Here is a 20,459-nt window from a genome sequence, read left to right as displayed (position 1 = left end):
ATGAAATGTAGGCCTCTATGTAAAATGAACTGTTCTATAATAGACTGCTATAGCTGCTAAAAAAAAAAAAAAAAAAAAAATCTATATATACTGTATACCGTAAATTCCGGACTATAAGCCGCGGCTTTTTTCCCGTTTTTTGGCCTTTTTTGCCCCCTGCGGCTTATATAACGGTGCGTCTTATCTATGGATTTTTTCCAAAAAAAAAAAAAAAATCTCTCTTTTTTAGCACTCTTTCTAACTATAAATCCACTTCTGTTTTAATTTCCTCTCTTGCCCTCTTTTAACAACATAACATAACATAACATAACACAACACAGGTAAGCAGAAAGAAAAAGACGAAGCAATCACGCCATGAATGAGGAAATGACTCACCTGCTGGAGGCTGGAGATACACCGCTTGGGCTAAACTTTTACTCCGTGAAACACTATCGATTAAGTCCGACATCGCTCAGAGGTTTTGAGCAGCTTGAAAACAAGTTTGAAAACGTGCAGAAGTCCATCCACTCACTCACTAAAGAAAATAATGCAACCGTGAAGAGTTTCACTCGTGTCCAGCCATCTGGCCGAGTTAGAGCCGAAGTCCCGAACACAGTGAGAAAACCTCCCGAAGCTGCCTGCTGCTGCAGCGGGGTGCATATTGTCCGGCCAGCCGACCGAGAGGCATGCGAGCCGGGCACTATTAAACAGTTGGGGTGTGTGAGGTGGCTGGCTGTGGAGGTGGCGGTTTCTCCTCCTCCTCCTTTCTCCCGCACACCGGGCGCCTCGGCCACGTCCAGACCCCGGCCTGCCACCGAGGGCCATCTTCATCTGCCTACTCCGCTGGCCCGACCGTCAACTCATCCTCCAGGCTGCGGGGAAGAAGCCCCTCACCGTCCGCGTTGGTGCAACAGAAACGCGCAACATACAACAGCATCATCGAGTCAATGGATATCGCTTTGGCGTACTGTACCCAGCGAGACTCGTCATAACCATTGATGGACAGCGGCGGAACAAGAGCTCAAAGTGAAACTGCCGAATATCTTTTGAGTTGGACTGGTCAATAGTACTGTGAGTAACTAAAATAAAAAAATAAAAAACGGAATTCTCTCTTCTTTAGCACTCTTTCTAACTATAAATCCACTTCTGTTTTAATTTCCTCTCTTGCCCTCTTTTCACCACACCGCGGACACTGTGTGCACTGTAAAAAAAACAAAAAATACCACAATGTGTGATTTTGTCTGGGGATTAGTGACCTGACTTTTGTTTTGTTGAAATGTTAATAAATGGGAGCTTCCCCAAACAGCCATCTATTTCCCGACAATCCCCTCTGTGCACGAAGCCTTACATATGGTAATTAAACATCAAAACACCCGCGGCTTATAGTCCGGTGCGGCTTATAGAAGAAAAAAATAGTCACCTTTGAAGGTGCGGCTTATAGACCGGTGCGTCTTATAGTCCGGAATTTACGGTATATATCTATATATATCTATATATATCTATATCTATATCTATATATAGATATATAGATATATATATATCTATATATCGGTGATCGGTCGATGATCGGTTGGGCAGATATTTCTCATAGGTGATCGGCAATCGGTGGCAAAAAACGTGATCGGTGCACCCCTAGTGTTTACATAGCTGTTTACTTTGTTCACGGAGTCGGAGACAAAAATGACGACTCTGCCAGTCAAATCCCATCTTTGTGAAGAGAAAGAGATACGAGATGACAAGACTGACAAAGAAAGAAAGAGAAGATAGGAGGAATAGCATGTAGGCCAGTGATACCCAACTTGCAGCCCGCGGGCCGATGGAATTGCATTTTTTTTTTTTTTTTTTTAACACATTCACTGCCAACAACGTGTAAACACGTTTTCAGAATCCAGCTGTTGACTGCCAACAACGTGTAAACACGTTTTTGGCATCGATTTTTTTTTTTTAACGGGGGGTTGTGCATCTAACCCTTTTACATATCTTATATAGGTATTGGACGTGTACAACGTGTACAACCCATTCCACCGACCCACTAAGTGGTGACAGTGCTTTCCTGACTAGAGGAAGGCAAGCAAAAAGCAGTGTGACTGAAGCCATTCTCATGAAGGTGGATTGGCGAAGGCGCTTTCATTTCGCGCTGATTGCTGGCGGTGCGGGATTGCAGATTTGCATAGTGGATTGCGGGTGGGACACACTTTGAAACACGCAGCATAAATATGACCAGAATCGCAAAAGCTTCATCAAAGCGCTCAACCAAAACTCCAAGAAGCGAGCGAGTCTAACCAGACTTCCTCAAAGAGCGGCCGCACAGACAGGCTCACACCCGCACAGCAGCAGCAAAGCAAACTGGTGACAAGCGGGGACTGCCCCCTAGTCCGACACCAAATTGGAAACAAATCCCATTCTAAAAGGCTTTTAGAATGGGATTTTCAACCCATTCTTTTTTGTTTCTTTTTCGCTATAATTTAGAGTAATTTAATTTCTATTCAGAAATTTATTTGAGAGGTCGAGAGTATGAGAAAGTGCATTTGCAAAGGTAGGAAAGTGCTTGTGACATGGCGCTGCAGCCAAAAAGAACGCCCACAGGAGGGAGGAGTTGAGCAGAGGGAAGTTTACTGCTGTTATGGAGGAAATTACTGTTCAAAACTATTGTTTAGGTCTTACTGATGCCAAAAATGAATGGTTAAAGTGACAGTTCTATCGAATTTCACAAAAAGCCGTTTATCTCTGAATATTTTTTCTGACGCTAAAACCATGCTGTATTCAACTGCTAATGCTTACATAACTACTAACTCTACAAACTAACTCTTTTAGACAGAGAAAGTACACATTCTATTAGTACTTTTGAGATATTGTATGTTCACAAACTCCAAGCAGAAAATAATCCTCGGCTCTTGTAAAATGAGCCACAATCCTCAAAAAACGGCTTGGCAGAAGCTACCTACAGCAAGAAAAAAACGGCTGGCAGTCAATGTGTTAACAGTGCAACTGAACGCAACATGCAAGATACCCGCTGAATAAATGTTCAAATGTTCATGTCATTCTGGCCAATACTCCACTTCTGTTACAGCATTTCAGTCTGGAATATGGAATATCTTTCAATAATATATGATTTAATAATATACCTGCACAACTCAGAGAAATCGATCCCCCTTCTCCTAGAATTAATCACCTCCTTCGGTAAGCTGTCCGGATACACAATTAACTGGACAAAGAGTGACTTCATGCCTCTCTCTGATGTCTTCACTCCCGGTTTCCTGGAAAATCTCCCATTCAAATTGGCAAAAGACCACCTCACCTATCTTGGCCTGACCATACCTAGAGATCCTACATTAATATTTAAGTTGAATTTTGGTGATTTTGTTTTAAGACTTAAACAATGTATAGAAAACTGGAAAATCTTGCCCTTGTCTATGATTGGCCGTATAAACTCAGTTAAGATGGTTTCACTTCCCAGGTTCCTCTATCTATGTCAAAACCTCCCCATCTTCCTTACATCAGCTTTTTTCAAAGAACTGGACTCAATAATTCTGTCCTATATCTGGAATTATAAAAATCATAGAATTTCGAAAATTCACTTGCAGAAACCCAAGTCTGAAGGGGGGCTGGCCTTACCAGTGTTTAGGCACTACTACTGGGCTGCCAATGTTAGAACTCTAATGTTTTGGCGGCAAGGGACCCCTGACAATTTAGCTTTTGGGGCCCCCTTGTGGCTGAAAATGGAGGCTAGCTCTATTGCCAACTCTTCTCTGCCAGCCATCTTATTTTCTAAGCTAGAGAGGCCGGGGACTCTTAAAGATTTGGGTTTTGTTGTGAGAAACTCCCTCAGAATTCTAAACCAAGTTAGGAAAGTTTTGAGTCTACCAGATGTTTCCATCCACACTCCAATTTGTTTGAATCACTCTTTTTTGCCTCCCTGGTCAGATAGAAACTACCATGCCTGGAGTGAGAGGGGTCTGGCTTCCATCAAAGACCTATATATAGATGGTCATTTTGCATCCTTTGATTTACTGAAGGGGAAGTTTGAGTTGCCAGGCACGGACTGGCTCAGATTCCTACAAATCAGAAACTATGTTAGATCCAAGATTCAGGCCTTTGATGCGCTCCCAAATGAACATGCTCTTTTTGATGTTTTGCTGAGCCCTCCTCACTCCAAGCACCTCATCTCTAGATTTGTGTGTCTATTTGATGATTGTACCATGGCCTCTACTGAGAGGATTAGAGAGGCATGGCAGGAAGAACTTGGTACTGAATTATCTGCCATTATATGGGAAAGGAGCCTGTCGGTTGTACAACTCTGCTCAGTTAATAGCAGACATCAGCTGATTCAATTTAAAGTCGCTCACCGTCTCCACTAATCTAAGCAGAAATTACACAAGATTTATCCTACTATCTCACCACTGTGTGAAAGGTGTCAAGTGTCGGAGGGCACACTGTCTCATGCCTTCTGGTTCTGCCCTTCACTGACGGGATTCTGGGCCAGAATATTTGACTGGTACTCTAAGGCCTACGGGGTGGCCCTTCAGCCGGAGGCAGAACTCGCCATCTTCGGCTGCTCAGAGTCCTCTCTGAATTTTCCTACAGCTGTGCAACAATCTCTGACACTGGGGACAACTGTTGCCAAAAAACAAATTCTGAAGGAATGGAAATCTCCCTCTCCACCCTCTTTCCAGTTGTGGTTGACGGACATGACCTCTGTTATACGCATGGAGAGACTTAGGTTCCTGAGAACCAATACAATTAGAAAGTTTGTGACTATCTGGGACCCGTTTTTGGTCTACCTTAACGAGGCTAGGGGTGACGGGTGACTCGCCCGGCTGGCTTCCCATGGACCCCTTGGGTGGAATCCCGAGTATACCGTTTACAAGAACATAAGCACCTTAGGTAGCTGGCGGCACCACTTTGTAATGTTGATTATATTGTTTTGTTTTGTTTTTTCTTTCTTTCCTCTGTGTCTGAGCCTGTTTGTCTGTTTTGTCTTGTTTGTGTTCTATAAAAATTTAAAATATGAATTTTTTTTTTTTTAATAATAATAATAATATATGATTTAGCTGCTAAATTGTCAAATACCGCCGTCTGCTTGCTACCCAGGCATTTTTGTATGTACTTAACCTAACTAACTTAACCTAACTAACTATCCGGTGTGCACAACATTGTCAGACTAAACTCCAGCTGACACCCCAAAAACCTACAATCCGCAACAGAAAATTGTATATTGTTTGTTTATTAACTGGCCCCTGGCCTTCTATCATTTCACGAAAGTGGCCCCCGGGCAAAGCAAGCTGAGGTAGGCTATCACTGTCCCTGATTCCTGAAGGTAAATTGAGTAATGCTGCAGAGAAGAGGAGAAGATACTGATAATAACATCACAACAGTATAATCCTAATGTTAATTTAAAATTAAATATTCCTCTAAATATGGCTAAAAGTCCAAAAAACTTCACATTTTCTTGGTCCCTTCCTTGCAGCACCCCCTACTTAAAAGTAGTTCCAGCGCAGCTGATTTCATTTACAGAGCTGATGAAAACAAAGATGCAAGTGACAACGCAACCCCCTGAGAAAAAGTACCTATAAAGCTGTCGAAGTTGAGTGCCGCAACACACTGCAGCATGATTTGGCCTCTTTTACTGTGATATTGTTGTTGATTTTTTTTTTAGTATTGCATTTTTTGCATTGAAGTCTAATACTGAAGTCCCAGGAGTTCTTTATCTTATCGGAGATTGGGAGTATCTTTTGGATCTCCTTCCTGTGTTTCCTCTGACACTGTGCTGCACACAGAGACCATCTTCGCCCACAGGAGTTTTGAGGTCAGACACTGTGCAGTGCCTCTGCAGCTCTGCCCATGCTGACATCATCAGACTGTGACTGTGCAGTCTCTGACTTTTCAATATAAGGCTCGTTTGAGATGAGCAAATTCTGCGCAGATTCGACCAGCGCCTTGCTTGCCCCGTTGCATGATGGTTAGAAAAGTTGTCCGACTTGCTCCGCCTGCCCGACTGCGTGAGCCACGGGACTCTCGTGAGAGCGAGGCGGGCGACAGAGGATGACGAGAAACGCATCAAGCTGAGCGCCCATTGGTTCAACACAGGTGCATCACAAACCCACAGTGAAGTGTAGAAACTTCAATTTTACATCTATTCCAAGCTGTCACTTCATATTTTACATAAATACCACCTGTAATGCCTACATAAAAATAAAAATAAGTAATCTGAAGGGCTGGGTCATTTGAGCAGTGAGTGTGGGTGGCGCTAATGCACGTTTTACTTTGTTTACAAACCGCTGTTAAAGAAAACTGTAGAAGAAAAGCAGCAGTGAGTGTGCTGCGGGGGTGTTCGACTTGTTGACGCCTCGCCTGACTACGCTCGGGTGCTCTCGTCTGCTTTCCAGGCGAGGCGGCAGTCAACTCAAACGAGCCTATAGAAACACTTCAATTTCCAGTCACTTCCTGTATCTGTGCCACGTGGGTTTTGCCACTGGTCCTGTGTACTGTATATTGGAGTCAATGGGAGGAGTGAACGTGATCTCAGATTATGACTGATTCTTTCGCCCCAATAGTCATCAAAGTAAATATTTGGCCCATTTCCCACAAGCCACATATCGTCTGAACATTCTGACACTAAAATGGCATTTTTCAGACAGACAGATCAGGAGACAATTTACTTTGTTCAAGACCTGTCTCTTTCTCAGGGACACACTCTCGTGAGACTTGGCAACAGGAGCTCATGTTAGCAGGGAGTGATTAGCTAAAGCTACATGTGAAGTTTGTTGATGTAATAATAGCTACATTTGTGGTTGGAAAAATATTTTTTTGATCAAATATCTTATTTACAACTAAACTCGACTTGATTATTTCTCCCCTTTAATAATACCAATTGGTATTGTATTTTATATCGTTGGAAAGCCTGATTAGTCACCTTTACAACGGGGTACAAGTTCAGGGCTCGACATTAACGGATGCCCGGTTAACTTCCCGTTAACTTCCGGGTAAAACTTTCAAAATAATGTAATTTAAGTGATGCACGTTGGAGGAGAAAAGGGTGTACCGTAAATTCCGGACTATAAGGCGCACCGGTGTATAAGCCGCACCTGCAAAGTTGACTGTTTTTTTACATATATAAGCCGCACCGGACTATAAGCCGCGGGTGTTTTAATGGTATTTTTTTTTTTTTTTGTGTTTTAATGTTTAATTAATATATGTAAGGGTTCATGCACAGAGGGGATTGTCGGGAAAGAGATGGCTGTTTGAGGAAGCTCCCATTTATTAACATTTCAACAAAACAACATAACACAACACCACCTGTGTTGTTTTTTACAGTGCACACAGTGTCCGCGGTGTGGTGAAAAGAGGGCAAGAGAGGAAATTAAAACAGAAGTGGATTTATAGTTAGAAAGAGTGCTAAAAAAGAGAGTTTTTTTTTTTTTTTTTGGAAAAAATCCATAGATAAGCCGCACCGTTATATAAGCCGCAGGGGCCAAAAAAGGCCAAAAAACGGGAAAAAAGCCGCGGCTTATAGTCCGGAATTTACGGTAAGTATTTATTAGGGTTTCGCTTTACATTTAGCGCTTGGTGGAGGTATAGAGCAGCTGTAGGGTGAGACTGACAAACGCATCCGGAGTTAAGGTGATGTTTCTCCATTTTATTGAGACAGAGAGATGAAAGGCAAGACGGTGCGGCTGCTATGAGCTAACGCAGTCGGCTGCTATGAGCTAACCGGCTGCTATGAGCTAACCGGCTGCTATGAGCGAACGCAGTCGGCTGCTATGAGCTAACCGGCTGCTATGAGCTAACTGGCTGCTATGAGCTAACCGGCTGCTATGAGCTAACCGGCTGCTATGAGCGAATGCAGTCGGCTGCTATGAGCTAACCGGCTGCTATGAGCGAATGCAGTCGGCTGCTATGAGCTAACCGGCTGCTATGAGCTAACCGGCTGCTATGAGCTAACCGGCTGCTATGAGCGAACGCAGTCGGCTGCTATGAGCTAACTGGCTGCTATGAGCGAACACAGTCGGCTGCTATGAGCTAACCGGCTGCTATGAGCGAACGCAGTCGGCTGCTATGAGCTAACCGGCTGCTATGATGACAATACAACTAGAATTGTTTGGAACGCACATGGAGCTGTCGGGACCCAAGAGGCGACTGTCTGTGTGTGTGGACATTGAGAAGACGCATGCACTGGAGAGTAGCGCAGCTCATGGCATCGTTAGTGGCTGCTATCTGAACTGATGGTAGCTGACCTTAGCTGTTGTCTGTCGTCTATTGGACGCTAAGCCACAGACTATGATAAACACTTCCATAACCCCGACACCAGACATGCAAGGCCCATCATCTTCACATTTGGGACATGGGAGTGTCAAACACCTTCTTAACGACAAAGCCAGCACACAACGAAGTCTGGAACTGGTCCAAGCCAGAAGCCGAGCCGCAGGGCTGTGCAACGCCAAGCTTACTGCGCCGAGGTTTCAGGTCCACACCGGAACAGACAGCGGGAGAAGACCAAGAAGATAAAGACCTGTAAGTTGCTTTTGCCCCTAAATAACTAGTTGAGCTCACAAGTACAAATGCATTCACGTAGGGAAAGGAATGTAATGTCACAACTAGGTGGCGCTAGCGTGGGATGCTAATTGTAAACTGGGCTGAGGTGCAGCCATAATAATAAAGCTTAGACATTAATATATTTCATGCCCCCACAAATCAGGACTTTTGTCTCCCCCCCATGGACATTATCCAACGGACACTAAAGGCGCTGACAAGGTTCTGCGCAGCCTGTGCATACTCAAACGTAACTCGGCGCGTTGGCTGCGGTACACGTCCAAAACGTTATCGTGTCGTTTACCAAGAACTTGCAATCATGTCAGTGGGGGGACATTTTATTGTCCCTCCATTTCAAAACTCATTCCGGTGAGCCTGCAGAAGGCTTTGCTAGATGAGGGACAAGCACTGTTAAATGAGGAAATGGCATTTCCTCATTCCTCACAACAAGGAGTTGACGCCGCGGAGTCACATTTTCGAGGAGCTGCACGCCCCCTCCGCCGAGCTGCGCCGATAGGACGCCCAGCTGCGGTGACCCCCGCGGCGCAGTCAGCGCCGGCGATTTCGCGTGAGCATAATTTGCGCTTTAAAGGACTTTAACTTGACATCTAACATGGACATTTACATGAACATTTTATATGGAGATTACATGTTGCCAACCTTGTTCCCGGAGGCGTCCTTGCCCTTGCCCTCCTCGGCCACGTGGAAGCGGAGGTTCTCCAGCAGGATGACGGAGCCGGAGGCTGGGTTGGCGCAGGCGGCCTCCACCTCTGGGCCCACACAGTCCTTCAGGAAGGTCACATCCCTGGAAACACAGTTTGATAGGTCAAGTCCCTGGAAACACAGTTTGATAGGTCAAGTCCCTGGAAACACAGTTTGATAGGTCAAGTCCCTGGAAACACAGTTTGATAGGTCAAGTCCCTGGAAACACAGTTTGCAACAGCGGGACAGCCCTATAAACGCGAATCTCGCTGACTGATTGGTCGGCCGTGGCATGTGATACACGGCGTGGCGTAAGCTTGTTTCGTTTGCACAGCGCAACTGTGAGTCATAGCTACAGCAGAGACGGCTTGTGTATAAAGCATCATTGGCTACGGATTGCTAGTTGCTAACCATTCGCTACAGATTGCTAGCTGCTAACGGTAGCAGGCCTGGCCGGATTGGAAAAGTTTTTCAATTTACCGGGTTACGAGTCACGACAAAGCTCAACATTCATCTATTAATCAGACTTCGTGTTAGCATAACACATCACACATGGTCCAGCCATATTCTAGGTTTTCCACTGACAAGTGGTGCTATTTAATTATTTCTTCTATTTTATTGCTTCTCTATAGCCCCCCCACCGTTTGCCTTATTGGCATACATAAGTATTACTATTGTGACTATGTACCTACTGTACTTGCACTATGTCTTGTAATGGAGCCCCCTAGCATAACGTGTACTTGTACAACGGAGTGAAAATAAATATCTTGAATCTTGACGCAGTCTTGTTTTTGTTTTTTTCATTTGTCTGTTTCTTTCAATGGAGGTGAGCACCTTGTTTTTGTCATATCTTCTGCACAAAAACGTTCATTTACTTCTTCTTTGTGTTCACTTTATCACTTCACTGCGGAAGAGAATTAGGGGCACATGTGAAAAATGTAATATTAACAGAAAGGAATTGATCCAGGACAGCACTCAAATAACTTTTTCAGTTTTTATTGCCTTTGCCCTTCTTCACTGTGCATTTGTCAGTGGCAAGTAAGCTGAATCACAGACAGGTGATGGTCACACAGCAGCTCCCAAAAAAACACATCAACACATCAACAACAATAATAATAATACAATTTAAAAAAATTAAAAAACCTTTTTCAAGTATATATACTTTATATAATTGAAAAAGGTCTTGTACCGAAAGGTGTATTACATTTTCCAATTTTGAGCAAGTGAAGACAGTTGCGGGTGTCCATTATTGATTGAAGTGATTCTACTCCACCTACGCACCTGCCACAAGACTTCTCAGGTGTGCAAGAGACTTTGGTTGATCATTTACACTGCTCTAATTCTAAATTATTTAATAATGTTGCTTTGTCACGTTCTGAGCCTGCCCCGCCCGCACCCACCATATTTTCCTAATTCGCCATCTCAGACCGCATGTGGGTCGGATTCGATCCTGCGTCGGCCGCGCAAAGGACTGAGCTTCCATGGTACGCATGCTACCAGGTGAGCTTCCAGGACGCACATTGATAGCTATATTAATACCGTGACATTATTCAATTTAATGCAAGGGCCGGCACGTGTGTTTCACTTACATGTGGATTCACATTCAGTAACTCTGGACTCGGAACCGGACTCAGTCTCAGGTAATGTGGACTCGACTCTGACTCTTCTTTGGTGACTTGGACTCGAACACTGGGGACTTGAGACTCGAGTGGGACTTGAGATACACAATAACTTATAAATGAAACTGTAAACAACACCGTCAGCTACCGCCATGTTTATTGCTGTCTTCTCCCGGGTTTACGTACAACAGCAGCGCGCTGCGTGTGACATTATAGTTATTTTGCACATGTGGGTCACTTCAGGGTGAACAGCCGCACGAAAAATCTGATCTGAGCAAAAAAATCTGAATTGAACACTAAGGTTTGCTGTGTGAATGTAGCCATAGTAACTTGACTACAACACTGTGTCCAGTTTAATACAAAATAAGCTGAACTAAATTGTGGAAACAGAGGAGAAACTGTGTGTGTGTGTGTGTGTGTGTGTGTGTGTGTGTGTGTGGGGGGAGGGGGGGGGTGCAGTAACTCACTTGCCCAGCAGGGTCTTGAGCTCAGCGGCGACGGGCTCCAGGGAGTATTTGTCGGGCATGGGGCTACCATCAGGACGACCCAGGTGGCTCATCAGCACCACAGCCTTGGCCCCGTGCTCCAGGCAGTGCTTGATGGTCGGGACAGCTGCCTTGATCCTGACAGACAGACAGACAGACAGACAGACAGACAGGCAGGCAGACAGGCAGGCAGGCAGGCAGGCAGACAGACAGACAGACAGACAGACATGCAGACAGGCAGACAGACAGACAGACAGACAGGCAGGCAGACAGGCAGACAGACAGACAGACAGACAGACAGACAGACAGACAGACACACAGACAGACAGACAGACAGACAGACAGACAGACAGACAGACACACAGACAACCAGCATGAGAGGTCAGCTAACAACCAGAGAGGTAGAGATGAGGTCACATCCACACAAACTGATCACTAATTTGGATCTCTGGTGTTTTTGCATCATTTCGAGAAGTGAGAAGATACTCTCTCATTTATTTTGTGGTTTAGTTATTAGGTTACAGGTTTAGTGTATTCTACCAGTCAAAAAGTTTGGACCCACCTATTGAATACACCGTTTTCATTCGCTTAAAGGCATTGTGATCTAAAGGCTTCAAGTTCTGCTTAAACAGAAATTAAATTTCTTTCCAAAGCCTTTGTGTTTCCCTCAAGGCAAAGAGCGGCTACTTTAAACACCATCTAAAATAGAAGATAGTTTGGATTTGTTTCACTTTTTTGGTCGCTGCATAATTCCATTTGTGTTATTTCATAGTTTTGATGAATCTAAAAAAAGAACAATGTTATGGTGTGTCCAAACTACTTTCAGACTGATAGCAGCTGAGATTTGAACATGGTGAGAACACAAAAGATGTTGCAGGAGTGAGGAAAGTGGACAGAACTCGAACTTTACCTCTGGTTGTTTGTGATATGCTTGTCCTTCATTGGCACATTGAAGTCAACCCTGCAGGAGACAAAGACACACAGCATTACGTGTTACAGAACTTTCATCAGACAAAGCAGGACACTGAGATCTCTGATGTAACCTAACTTACGTGTTACAGAACTTTTATCAGACAAAGCAGGACACCGAGATCTCTGATGTAACCTAACTTACGTGTTACAACTATGGCATTACAGTGCTAGTGATTTATGTCCCCCCAGTCTTTTATCTGGTATCAGCGCGGCCCCGCCCAGCTCGTCTCGCTTTTTTGTCTCATTCCACCGATCAAAAACCTGGACAGCCCGGGTTGAGTCTGGGTTGAGTCGTGCTAGTTTTGGTCCCTGCTTTGTTGAGGTTCCAGCCGGTATCATACGGTGACGTGAAAACACTGCAGACGACTGATTGGTCAGGCAGAATCGTGTTTACTGTATCTACTGTCAATGCTGGATACCGGTTTAGTGGGGCTTACCTTCTCTTCTGTTATTTTCATCAGTCTTTTGTGTTGCTGCCTTCAGCTCTGGTGAAATAAAATCAATCTCCTTGCTCAGCTTTAACATGACGGTGGTTTTCAATTGTTTTGAGAGAGAAAAAGTCCGCTCCTCGGGAAGCCCTTTGTAGTTGTGTGCTACGTCAGCTCCGCTAGGCCGGAGGCGGGGGTTTAGCGAAGCCGCGGTCTTGCCTGGTGAGTTTCCGCCGGGGAAGTGGCTTCCCTTCTCCCCGTAGCGTAACTCCCGTCCCTCGCGCAGCGCATGCATGAGTTTGAATAACAACAAAGTCATATCCATTCTCCTGGCCGATTGTCACATTTGCCCATGTACACTGTAGGTCATTTAGAGGCACCAGTATTTCATAACCAATTTAAAAGTTCCGTGTATGGATTTAATTTTAACGTTATACGTTATAGCCTACTTGGGCTATGGGCGGAGGGCAGATATGCGGTCGCTCTGACGTCCAGGTGTGGGTGAGGCGAGTAAACTTGCTATGGAAGCAGTCTATATCAAGTAGAGACGAGTAGACAGAGGGCATATTATGTGTTATCCCATTCAACACTGACTGTTTGCCCCTCTGATAACTAAAAACTGAATAAACATACTTAAAAAAAAAGAAAAGTAGAGACGAGTAAGACCAGGTAAAGTAGAGCTGTACTGTGCTGTTATATGTGGTGGAAATGAGCCACTAGATAGCTATAGGCTAGCCTAGTAGTATGGCCAGATTATTTCTATCTCCAAGTCTCAGAGAAATGTCTGTGCAGCTAATACTGTAATCTGCTAAAGAAACTAATGATGCTGAAGTGAGCTATTTGGTGTGAAGTGGGGCTGGTTTGTCCTCTTGCTGCTGGACAGATTCTGTCTGTCTCTGCTGCACAAACTACCCAACTAACCCACACACCCACTAACTAACTAACCAACCACCCAGCATGCTGCGCCAGGCCCAGGCGTGTGGGGATGTGGGGCTGTTAGTCTGACAGCCTCTCTGCAGTGCTGAACCAAACTCAAGCTAAAGTGAATGTGACCTTTAAGGGTAAGCAGTGTGACCTTAGGGCCGGTGTTGTGGTGAACTCTGCCCTATGCAGTCTGCTGCTGCATCACATCAAAATGGCCCTCTGACATTTCCAAAGACGGTGTCAGTTTCAACTGCACTTCCAAGCTCCACCGGTCACCGACTGCAGTCTGCACAAAACTGGTTGATGGAAAGCTGTGCTGACAAAATATCAATGTAGCATCACCACGATATCATTTTTAAAAGTAACGTACAGCGCGATATGATATGTTGGATGTAACGTTATCAGAACAGAGATTCTCAACCCTTTTCATATCAACACCCTCATTTAGTCCACATTAGGGTCAGGGACTACCATTGGATGAGATTTTTTTTTCTCTATGACCCAAATCTGAGAATATAGATTTGATTCTGTCCAACTTTTGTGACTCTCTGTATTGAAAACAGACTAAGAGAGATAATGAAATTATTATCAAAACAGTCATTCTACATTCTCTAATTACGTTAACTTCTTGTGAATTAGATAATGGGTTTCATAATTTCATAATTGATGAATTTGCTGGGGACGGCCCGAAGCCTCTGAAAGACCCCTAGTGGTCCCTTGGACCCCACGTTGAGAACCACTGGGTTAAAATAATGTTCTTGTCATTCAAACAGAGTCAACTAGGCTGAGATGCGGCATAGCGGGTGGACACACCATCCATGCAGCATCCCTTCAGAGGCACGTAACATGGTGAGTCAACAAGTTCACTTCCTGCCCTCTGCTGCCTGGCTCTGTTCTTTTCATCCATGGTCTGAATCCACACAGTTATAATAACCATAATACGTGTTAGCTAGGCTAGCTGCAGCTGCTGTGTTTTTTCATGTGTCCCATGAGTAGACTCTTCCTTGTCGGTACTAATGGGTTTGGTAACGTCCTTGTTACTTAATAACCGCATTTCCCATGATGGCAGCCATCATCATTTTGGTCCCAAAAGAAGCTAGAAACTCACCTCATGATGACGCGCTTCCCGTTGACGTCCACCTTGTCCAGGGTGAGTTTGTTAGAAAGAGACATTTCGACCGTTTCTTGGTTGTTTCCCTGCACCTGCTGTGTTTCTGTCCCCTTCCCCTCACTCGGCTGCCTGGCCTGCCTGTGTGTGAATGAATGCAGAATGGCAGTGACCTTAGCGCAGCGAGGAGGCACGGCGAGTGGGCGGGGCTTGACACGCCCCTCCGCAGCTGATTGGTGGAGCGGTCGCGTGCGTACCATGAGCGCTGCATCGGGTTGGCTCTCGGTTGGTGTCCGTTTTGTGACGGAGGCGCCGTGGTGTGGCGTTTATACAAACTCGAAAGTATACATGGCTCTGCTCCAAAGCATGGCCGTAACTAGCTATGAGAACGGGGAGGTCCGGACCTCCCCTAATATTTCAGGAAAAAAAAAAAAAATTTTTTTTTTTTTTTAAATAAAACAATCTGCATGGAAAAGCATGAAAAACACAGGATCGCTTTTATTTTGAAACGAATGGCAGGTCAGGCAGGAAGTCATCTGACGCCGCGTCCGCGGTAACTTGATTCCGAGAGAGCAGCAGCATGGTGGTGAGTGATGACTGTCTGTCTGCCTGGCGAGATAATTGAAGGTGAGCGAGCTGCGAGACAGTGAGCGAGTGAACGACAGACAGTGAGTGACACTGACAGATTTTTTAGCAACAACCAAGAAAGTAAGTGTCTAGTCTGTCTCCTAGCACATTAAGTGCCAGAGACGACCTAACTCGTCTTACATAATCCAGCGCTTAAGTGCCAAGGACGAGCTAACTCGTCTTACATAAACATTTTTTTTTTTTGACGGTGGGACATCAATCAACCCCTTTTACATCTTCGAGATAACTATTTGGAGCAAGAGCATGTGTGTAATCTATTTTACCGACCACTAAGTGGCGACAGAGACCGAGAGAAGTCACAGCCACGGGACCCAAAAGCAGCCGCCTCCCGCGGAAATGGCTTGGCGATTTTACAGTCAGAAGCCCGGACACACACACAGAACGGACAGAGATCTCTTCCCCCCAGAGCCGCGGACCAACGCGCGAACACACACACACACACACACACACACACACACACACACACACACACACACACCGCGGGAGCAAGCCATTCAAGGAAATGGCTTGGCGATTTTACAGTAATCCATTTCAGACTCGTCCCCGCACGCAGGCAAGCAGGCAGGCAGGCACGCAGACAGACAGGCAGGCAGCACAACGCGCTTCTGACACGCCCGCTGTTAGGAGGAAGGAGGAGAAGACACACGGAGGGAGGAGTTTGAATGAGAGGGGTGTTTCCTGTTGTTATGGAGGAAATTACTGTTCAAAACTATTGTTTAGAATGTCTGACGGTCTTACTGATGCCAAAAATGAATGGTTAAAGTGACTGTTTCACAAAAAGCCATTTATCTCTGAATAAATTTCCAGACGCTGAAACCATGCTGTACTCAACGGCTAATATCTACATAACTACTAACTCTGCAAACTAACTCTTTTAGACAGAGAAAGCACACATTCTATTAGTTATTTTTAGATGATTGATGTTCATGAATTCTTAACAGAAAAGAATCCTCGGCTGTTCTAAAATGAGCCAGAATCGTCAAAAACACCCCTGGCACAACTTACCTACAGGAATGAAAACATGGCTGGCATTCAATGTGTTAAGTAATGTTACCTGTGTGACACGTTGGGATGCTACTGGCTAATCATGCATGATGCCAATTGCCAAGCTCCCGAAGTCAGGTATGCAGGTGGCTATATGCATGGTTTCAGTTTCATGACCCAATAAGTAACAAAAAGAGGTGGTGTAAAGTTAAAAACAACATAATATATTTTATTTTATTTTTCAATCGTTCCTATCAGGAATAAATAAATGTCCCTCTGTATGTTTTTTTTATTATCGATGATGACTGTGTGTTGTGTACGGCTTGGGTTGTGTACCTGTAGGTGTCATTTTGATATGAATTTGGCTAAAACAGTTTGTGTTTGTTAGTTACAATTATGTTGACAGGAGAGCTGAGCAGGTGGTGACATGAAAGAGAATATACTGAATAATGACATCACAACAGTATAATCCTAATGTTGATTTAAAATGATATATTACTCTAAATATGGCTAAAAAAGGGGGGAAAAAAACCTCAAATTTTTTTCGGCGGCGCCCTTGCGGGCGCCACCGAATCCGCCTCCCCTTGCTGGACCTCCCCTATTTCAGAACCCTGGTTACGGCCCTGCTCCAAAGTACTGTATTTAATCTATAATTATGTCCCACGTGGACTCGTTCTGAAAAGATCTAAATAGCCACTTTCCCATAAAACACAAATGGACATACCCAGCTTCAGTGTGTAGAATTATGAAGGTTAAATAATGAAGAGACTGAACACGAGAAGACCTGCAACACGACAGAAATACCAGTAGGAGGCAGGCAATGAGATATTATGTAATGCTCCTATCCTGTTCTATATTTTTAGTTGATTATTCTCTCATATAGAAATGGATGTACAGAAAGAAGAGAAGCAAAACAAATAGGCTACATTGTGCAGGTGAGATGAAGAAGCTCCAAATATCTCTCATTCTAATTTACTATTAATATTGGGTTAGGGTTTTTAACGTTTTCCTCTCTGAACTTCCCTACAGCTATGCAGCAATCTCTGACACTGGGGACAACTGTCGCCAAAAGACTAATTTTAAAGGAATGGAAGTCCTCCTCTTCACCTTCTTTTGTGGCTGATGGACATGATAATGTATAGATGTTATACAGATGGAGAGACCCATTTTTAACCTACTTTGACGAGGTTAAGAACTAGTGACTGAGGTTAGGAGTGATGGACGGCTTGCCCGGGTGGTTTCCCATGGACCCCTTGTGTAGGATCCCATGCACAATAGACCCTTCTCATGGGGGCCATTTTGTGTGGAAAAGGCAGAATAAACACAGGTGCAAACAAAACACTAATGAGGGTTTCAAACTTCCGTGATTGGAATTTGGAAACCCTCATTAGTGTTTTTGCTTGCACCTGTGTTTACCCTGCCTTTTCGACACAAAATGGCCCCCGTGAAAAGGGTCAATATATCTTACAAGCACATAAGTACCTTATGAGACTCGCGTCACATTTGTAAATGCTTCAGACTTGACTTGATGCATGAAGAGAAGACTTGAGACTTGGTAATTGTTGTAGAAAATTGAAGTTCCATTGGCATTTCCTAATCAATAAGCTATAATTGCATACACATAATTAATGCTATGAGTTATTAGTCATAAGACATCTCACAAATGCATATTTGCACTATGCAGAGACACATAGGAGGAGATTTCTCCCCTTTGCTCTAGCCTTCAGAAACTCAGCATGACAATGACCATGAGACAGGAACGCTTGCTGATAACAAGTATTCCAGTTCACCCGACTGCGCTGACGCACACTCCAAACTATTCATACATTCCTCTCCCCTCCTCTCTCTGCCTTCCTTGCCTATAAAGCGTGTGTCAGCTGTCAATCGCCACTGAATATTTGGACTCTGTACATTGATCAGATGGTACATTGAGATTCAGTCTCTCCTATAATGCAGTTTATAGGAGATTGTTATGGCTTTAAATATACTCTTATAAGACAACTTTCTGGCTCTTGGCTTCATTTATTTGGTTTATATTAGCTGTTATATATATTATATTGCGGATGAGGAATGGTGAAATTCCATTCTATAACAGTAATCAACATTTAGACTTGGGACTTGACTTGTGCCTCAATAGGCCCTTTTCACAGCCGCCATTTTGTGTCTAAAAGGCAGGGCAAATACAGGTGCAACACATGAATAAAGGTTTCCAACTTCCAATCCATTCAAGTGTTCCAGTCATTGAAGTACTGGGGCCTTCATTAATGTTTTGGTTGCACCTGTGTTTACCCTGCCTTTTACACACAAAATGGCACATACTTGAGACTGACTTGGGGTTTTTCAGTTGTTTTCATACACTGTGAGCAAATGAATTTTCATTGACAGTAAAGTATACCTTAATTTCCTCCAAGATGTCAAATCTGCATCTGATCCATGGGCGATATGTGAAGCCAGTGTTTTTCTACCCTCAGATTTAAAAACAGAAACATGTATCCCCACCATCTCGCTCTGGAGGTGAGAGAACGGCACAATTCTTCAAATGAATTTCATTCAACTTCAATGCGATTCAGTTGAAGAATTGTGCGTGTCTAAAGTATGAAAGTATGTACATGGCTGTGTAATTCATTTCATCATGAAAAAACTAAATCCGGTGGAATGAAAATTCTAGAGTTTAAGGTGTTTCTTCATCTGATGGATGGATCTCTTTTGGACAAAGTATATTTCATGTCTTAAATAGACTTACAATAGAGAGGAATGAGTCCGGAAGTATACTTCCGGGTTCTTCAGTGGTAAAGTCTATGGGATTTAACATGGGGGTTTCGCTTAAATGCATAAAATAAGGTATGTGGTTCAAGTCGAGCTGAACCCAAAAATGACTTATTTTCTTTTAGTTCAAATACCTGGGTATGTAGTGCACCTATTTAATCATGTATGGAGAAAAAAATCACAAAAATCTAATTTTAGTTTTTCACATCAAAAGTTATTTTTTCAAGATTTAATTCATAACAGTAGTCTACAGTTTGCTGACATCACATAGTACTATCACATTTCTACCCCATTTCAACCAATCATATCACGACATGGCAGCTGTCAATCAAATCTTCATTTCAGGATCATTTTCTCTTCCAAATGAAGGAGAAAATGGTGCCTAGTGCCTGTCATCTGTCAGAATTCCTATCCCATAAACTAACTACTAACTTGGCCAATTGGATGTTGATATACACAATAAAGAAAACGGTAATGCCTAAGAATGCAAAGAAATGTAACTGGCTCGTTAAACCTCCGGCAGCAGGCTGCCTGCGGCTCGCCGAGCTCCACTCAGCCACTAAACCTCGCCTCACCAGGCTCTTCCCGAGGAAAGCGCCACAAGACGCTGAATCCCACTCGATTTGGGGGTGGAACACGCCAGGATTGGCCAAAGCCCAATCCAGTCCCCAGAATTGTCAAATAAAATCATCGACATGCTACTATGAACCGCCTCTCAACCTGTCATCTCAGACAAGTTATGTTTTCAGTCTGAAACGGACTCGGACCCACGCGCCACTTGGGCTCCCAACGGGTTCAGTTCGACTTTATCAAAAGTTTATGGAAACGTGAACCTGGGTTCTGCATGATAATCTTCACAAACATGAACAACTTTTATGACTTTTGGAACATAAATGAGTTTTCTTTTAATGCAATTTTTATAAAACGCTTCAAAAGGCATAAAAGTTATTCACGTTTATGAAGAGTATCATGCAGAACCCAGGTTTGCGTTTCCATAAACTTTTGTTAACCACATACCTTATTTTATGCATTTAAGTGAAATCCCCATTCTAAAACCCCATAGACTTTTCCACTGAAGAACCCAATGGCGGCGATTTCTGGATAAAGCCTACAAAAATGTCATCCCTGTGCTACTCTATAGGGGCTGCCCAATAGTTGCACTATACAGTACTGCATGCCAACAAGATATGGAACAAGCACAAACTTGCAATAGCTGCGACCAGATATGCGATGTCAATCAAGAGCATGTGATGTCATCCACTCCAGTGTGATGTCATCCACTCCATTGACATTGATTTTGTGGACCAACATTTTT

General features: G+C 43.9%; 1 protein-coding gene across 1 annotated transcript in view; it reads right to left on the bottom strand.

The window, feature by feature from the left end:
• pgk1 (phosphoglycerate kinase 1) overlaps positions 1-14,891 on the bottom strand; it is a 58,577-nt gene extending 43,686 nt beyond the window's left edge. The window contains exons 1-4 of the mRNA XM_083639788.1: positions 14,747-14,891; positions 12,225-12,275; positions 11,297-11,452; positions 9,169-9,313 (exon numbers count right to left, since the gene is read on the bottom strand). Of these exons, the coding sequence (XP_083495914.1) occupies positions 9,169-9,313; positions 11,297-11,452; positions 12,225-12,275; positions 14,747-14,811 (417 nt within the window). The 5' untranslated portion in view covers positions 14,812-14,891. The remainder of the gene's footprint in view (positions 1-9,168; positions 9,314-11,296; positions 11,453-12,224; positions 12,276-14,746) is intronic.
• Between the last annotated feature and the right edge of the window lie 5,568 nt (positions 14,892-20,459).

This window comes from Poromitra crassiceps, assembly GCF_964638095.1.
Source record: "Poromitra crassiceps genome assembly, chromosome: 1".
Taxonomy (NCBI): domain Eukaryota; kingdom Metazoa; phylum Chordata; class Actinopteri; order Beryciformes; family Melamphaidae; genus Poromitra; species Poromitra crassiceps.
This window is presented reverse-complemented; position numbering and strand designations above follow the sequence as displayed.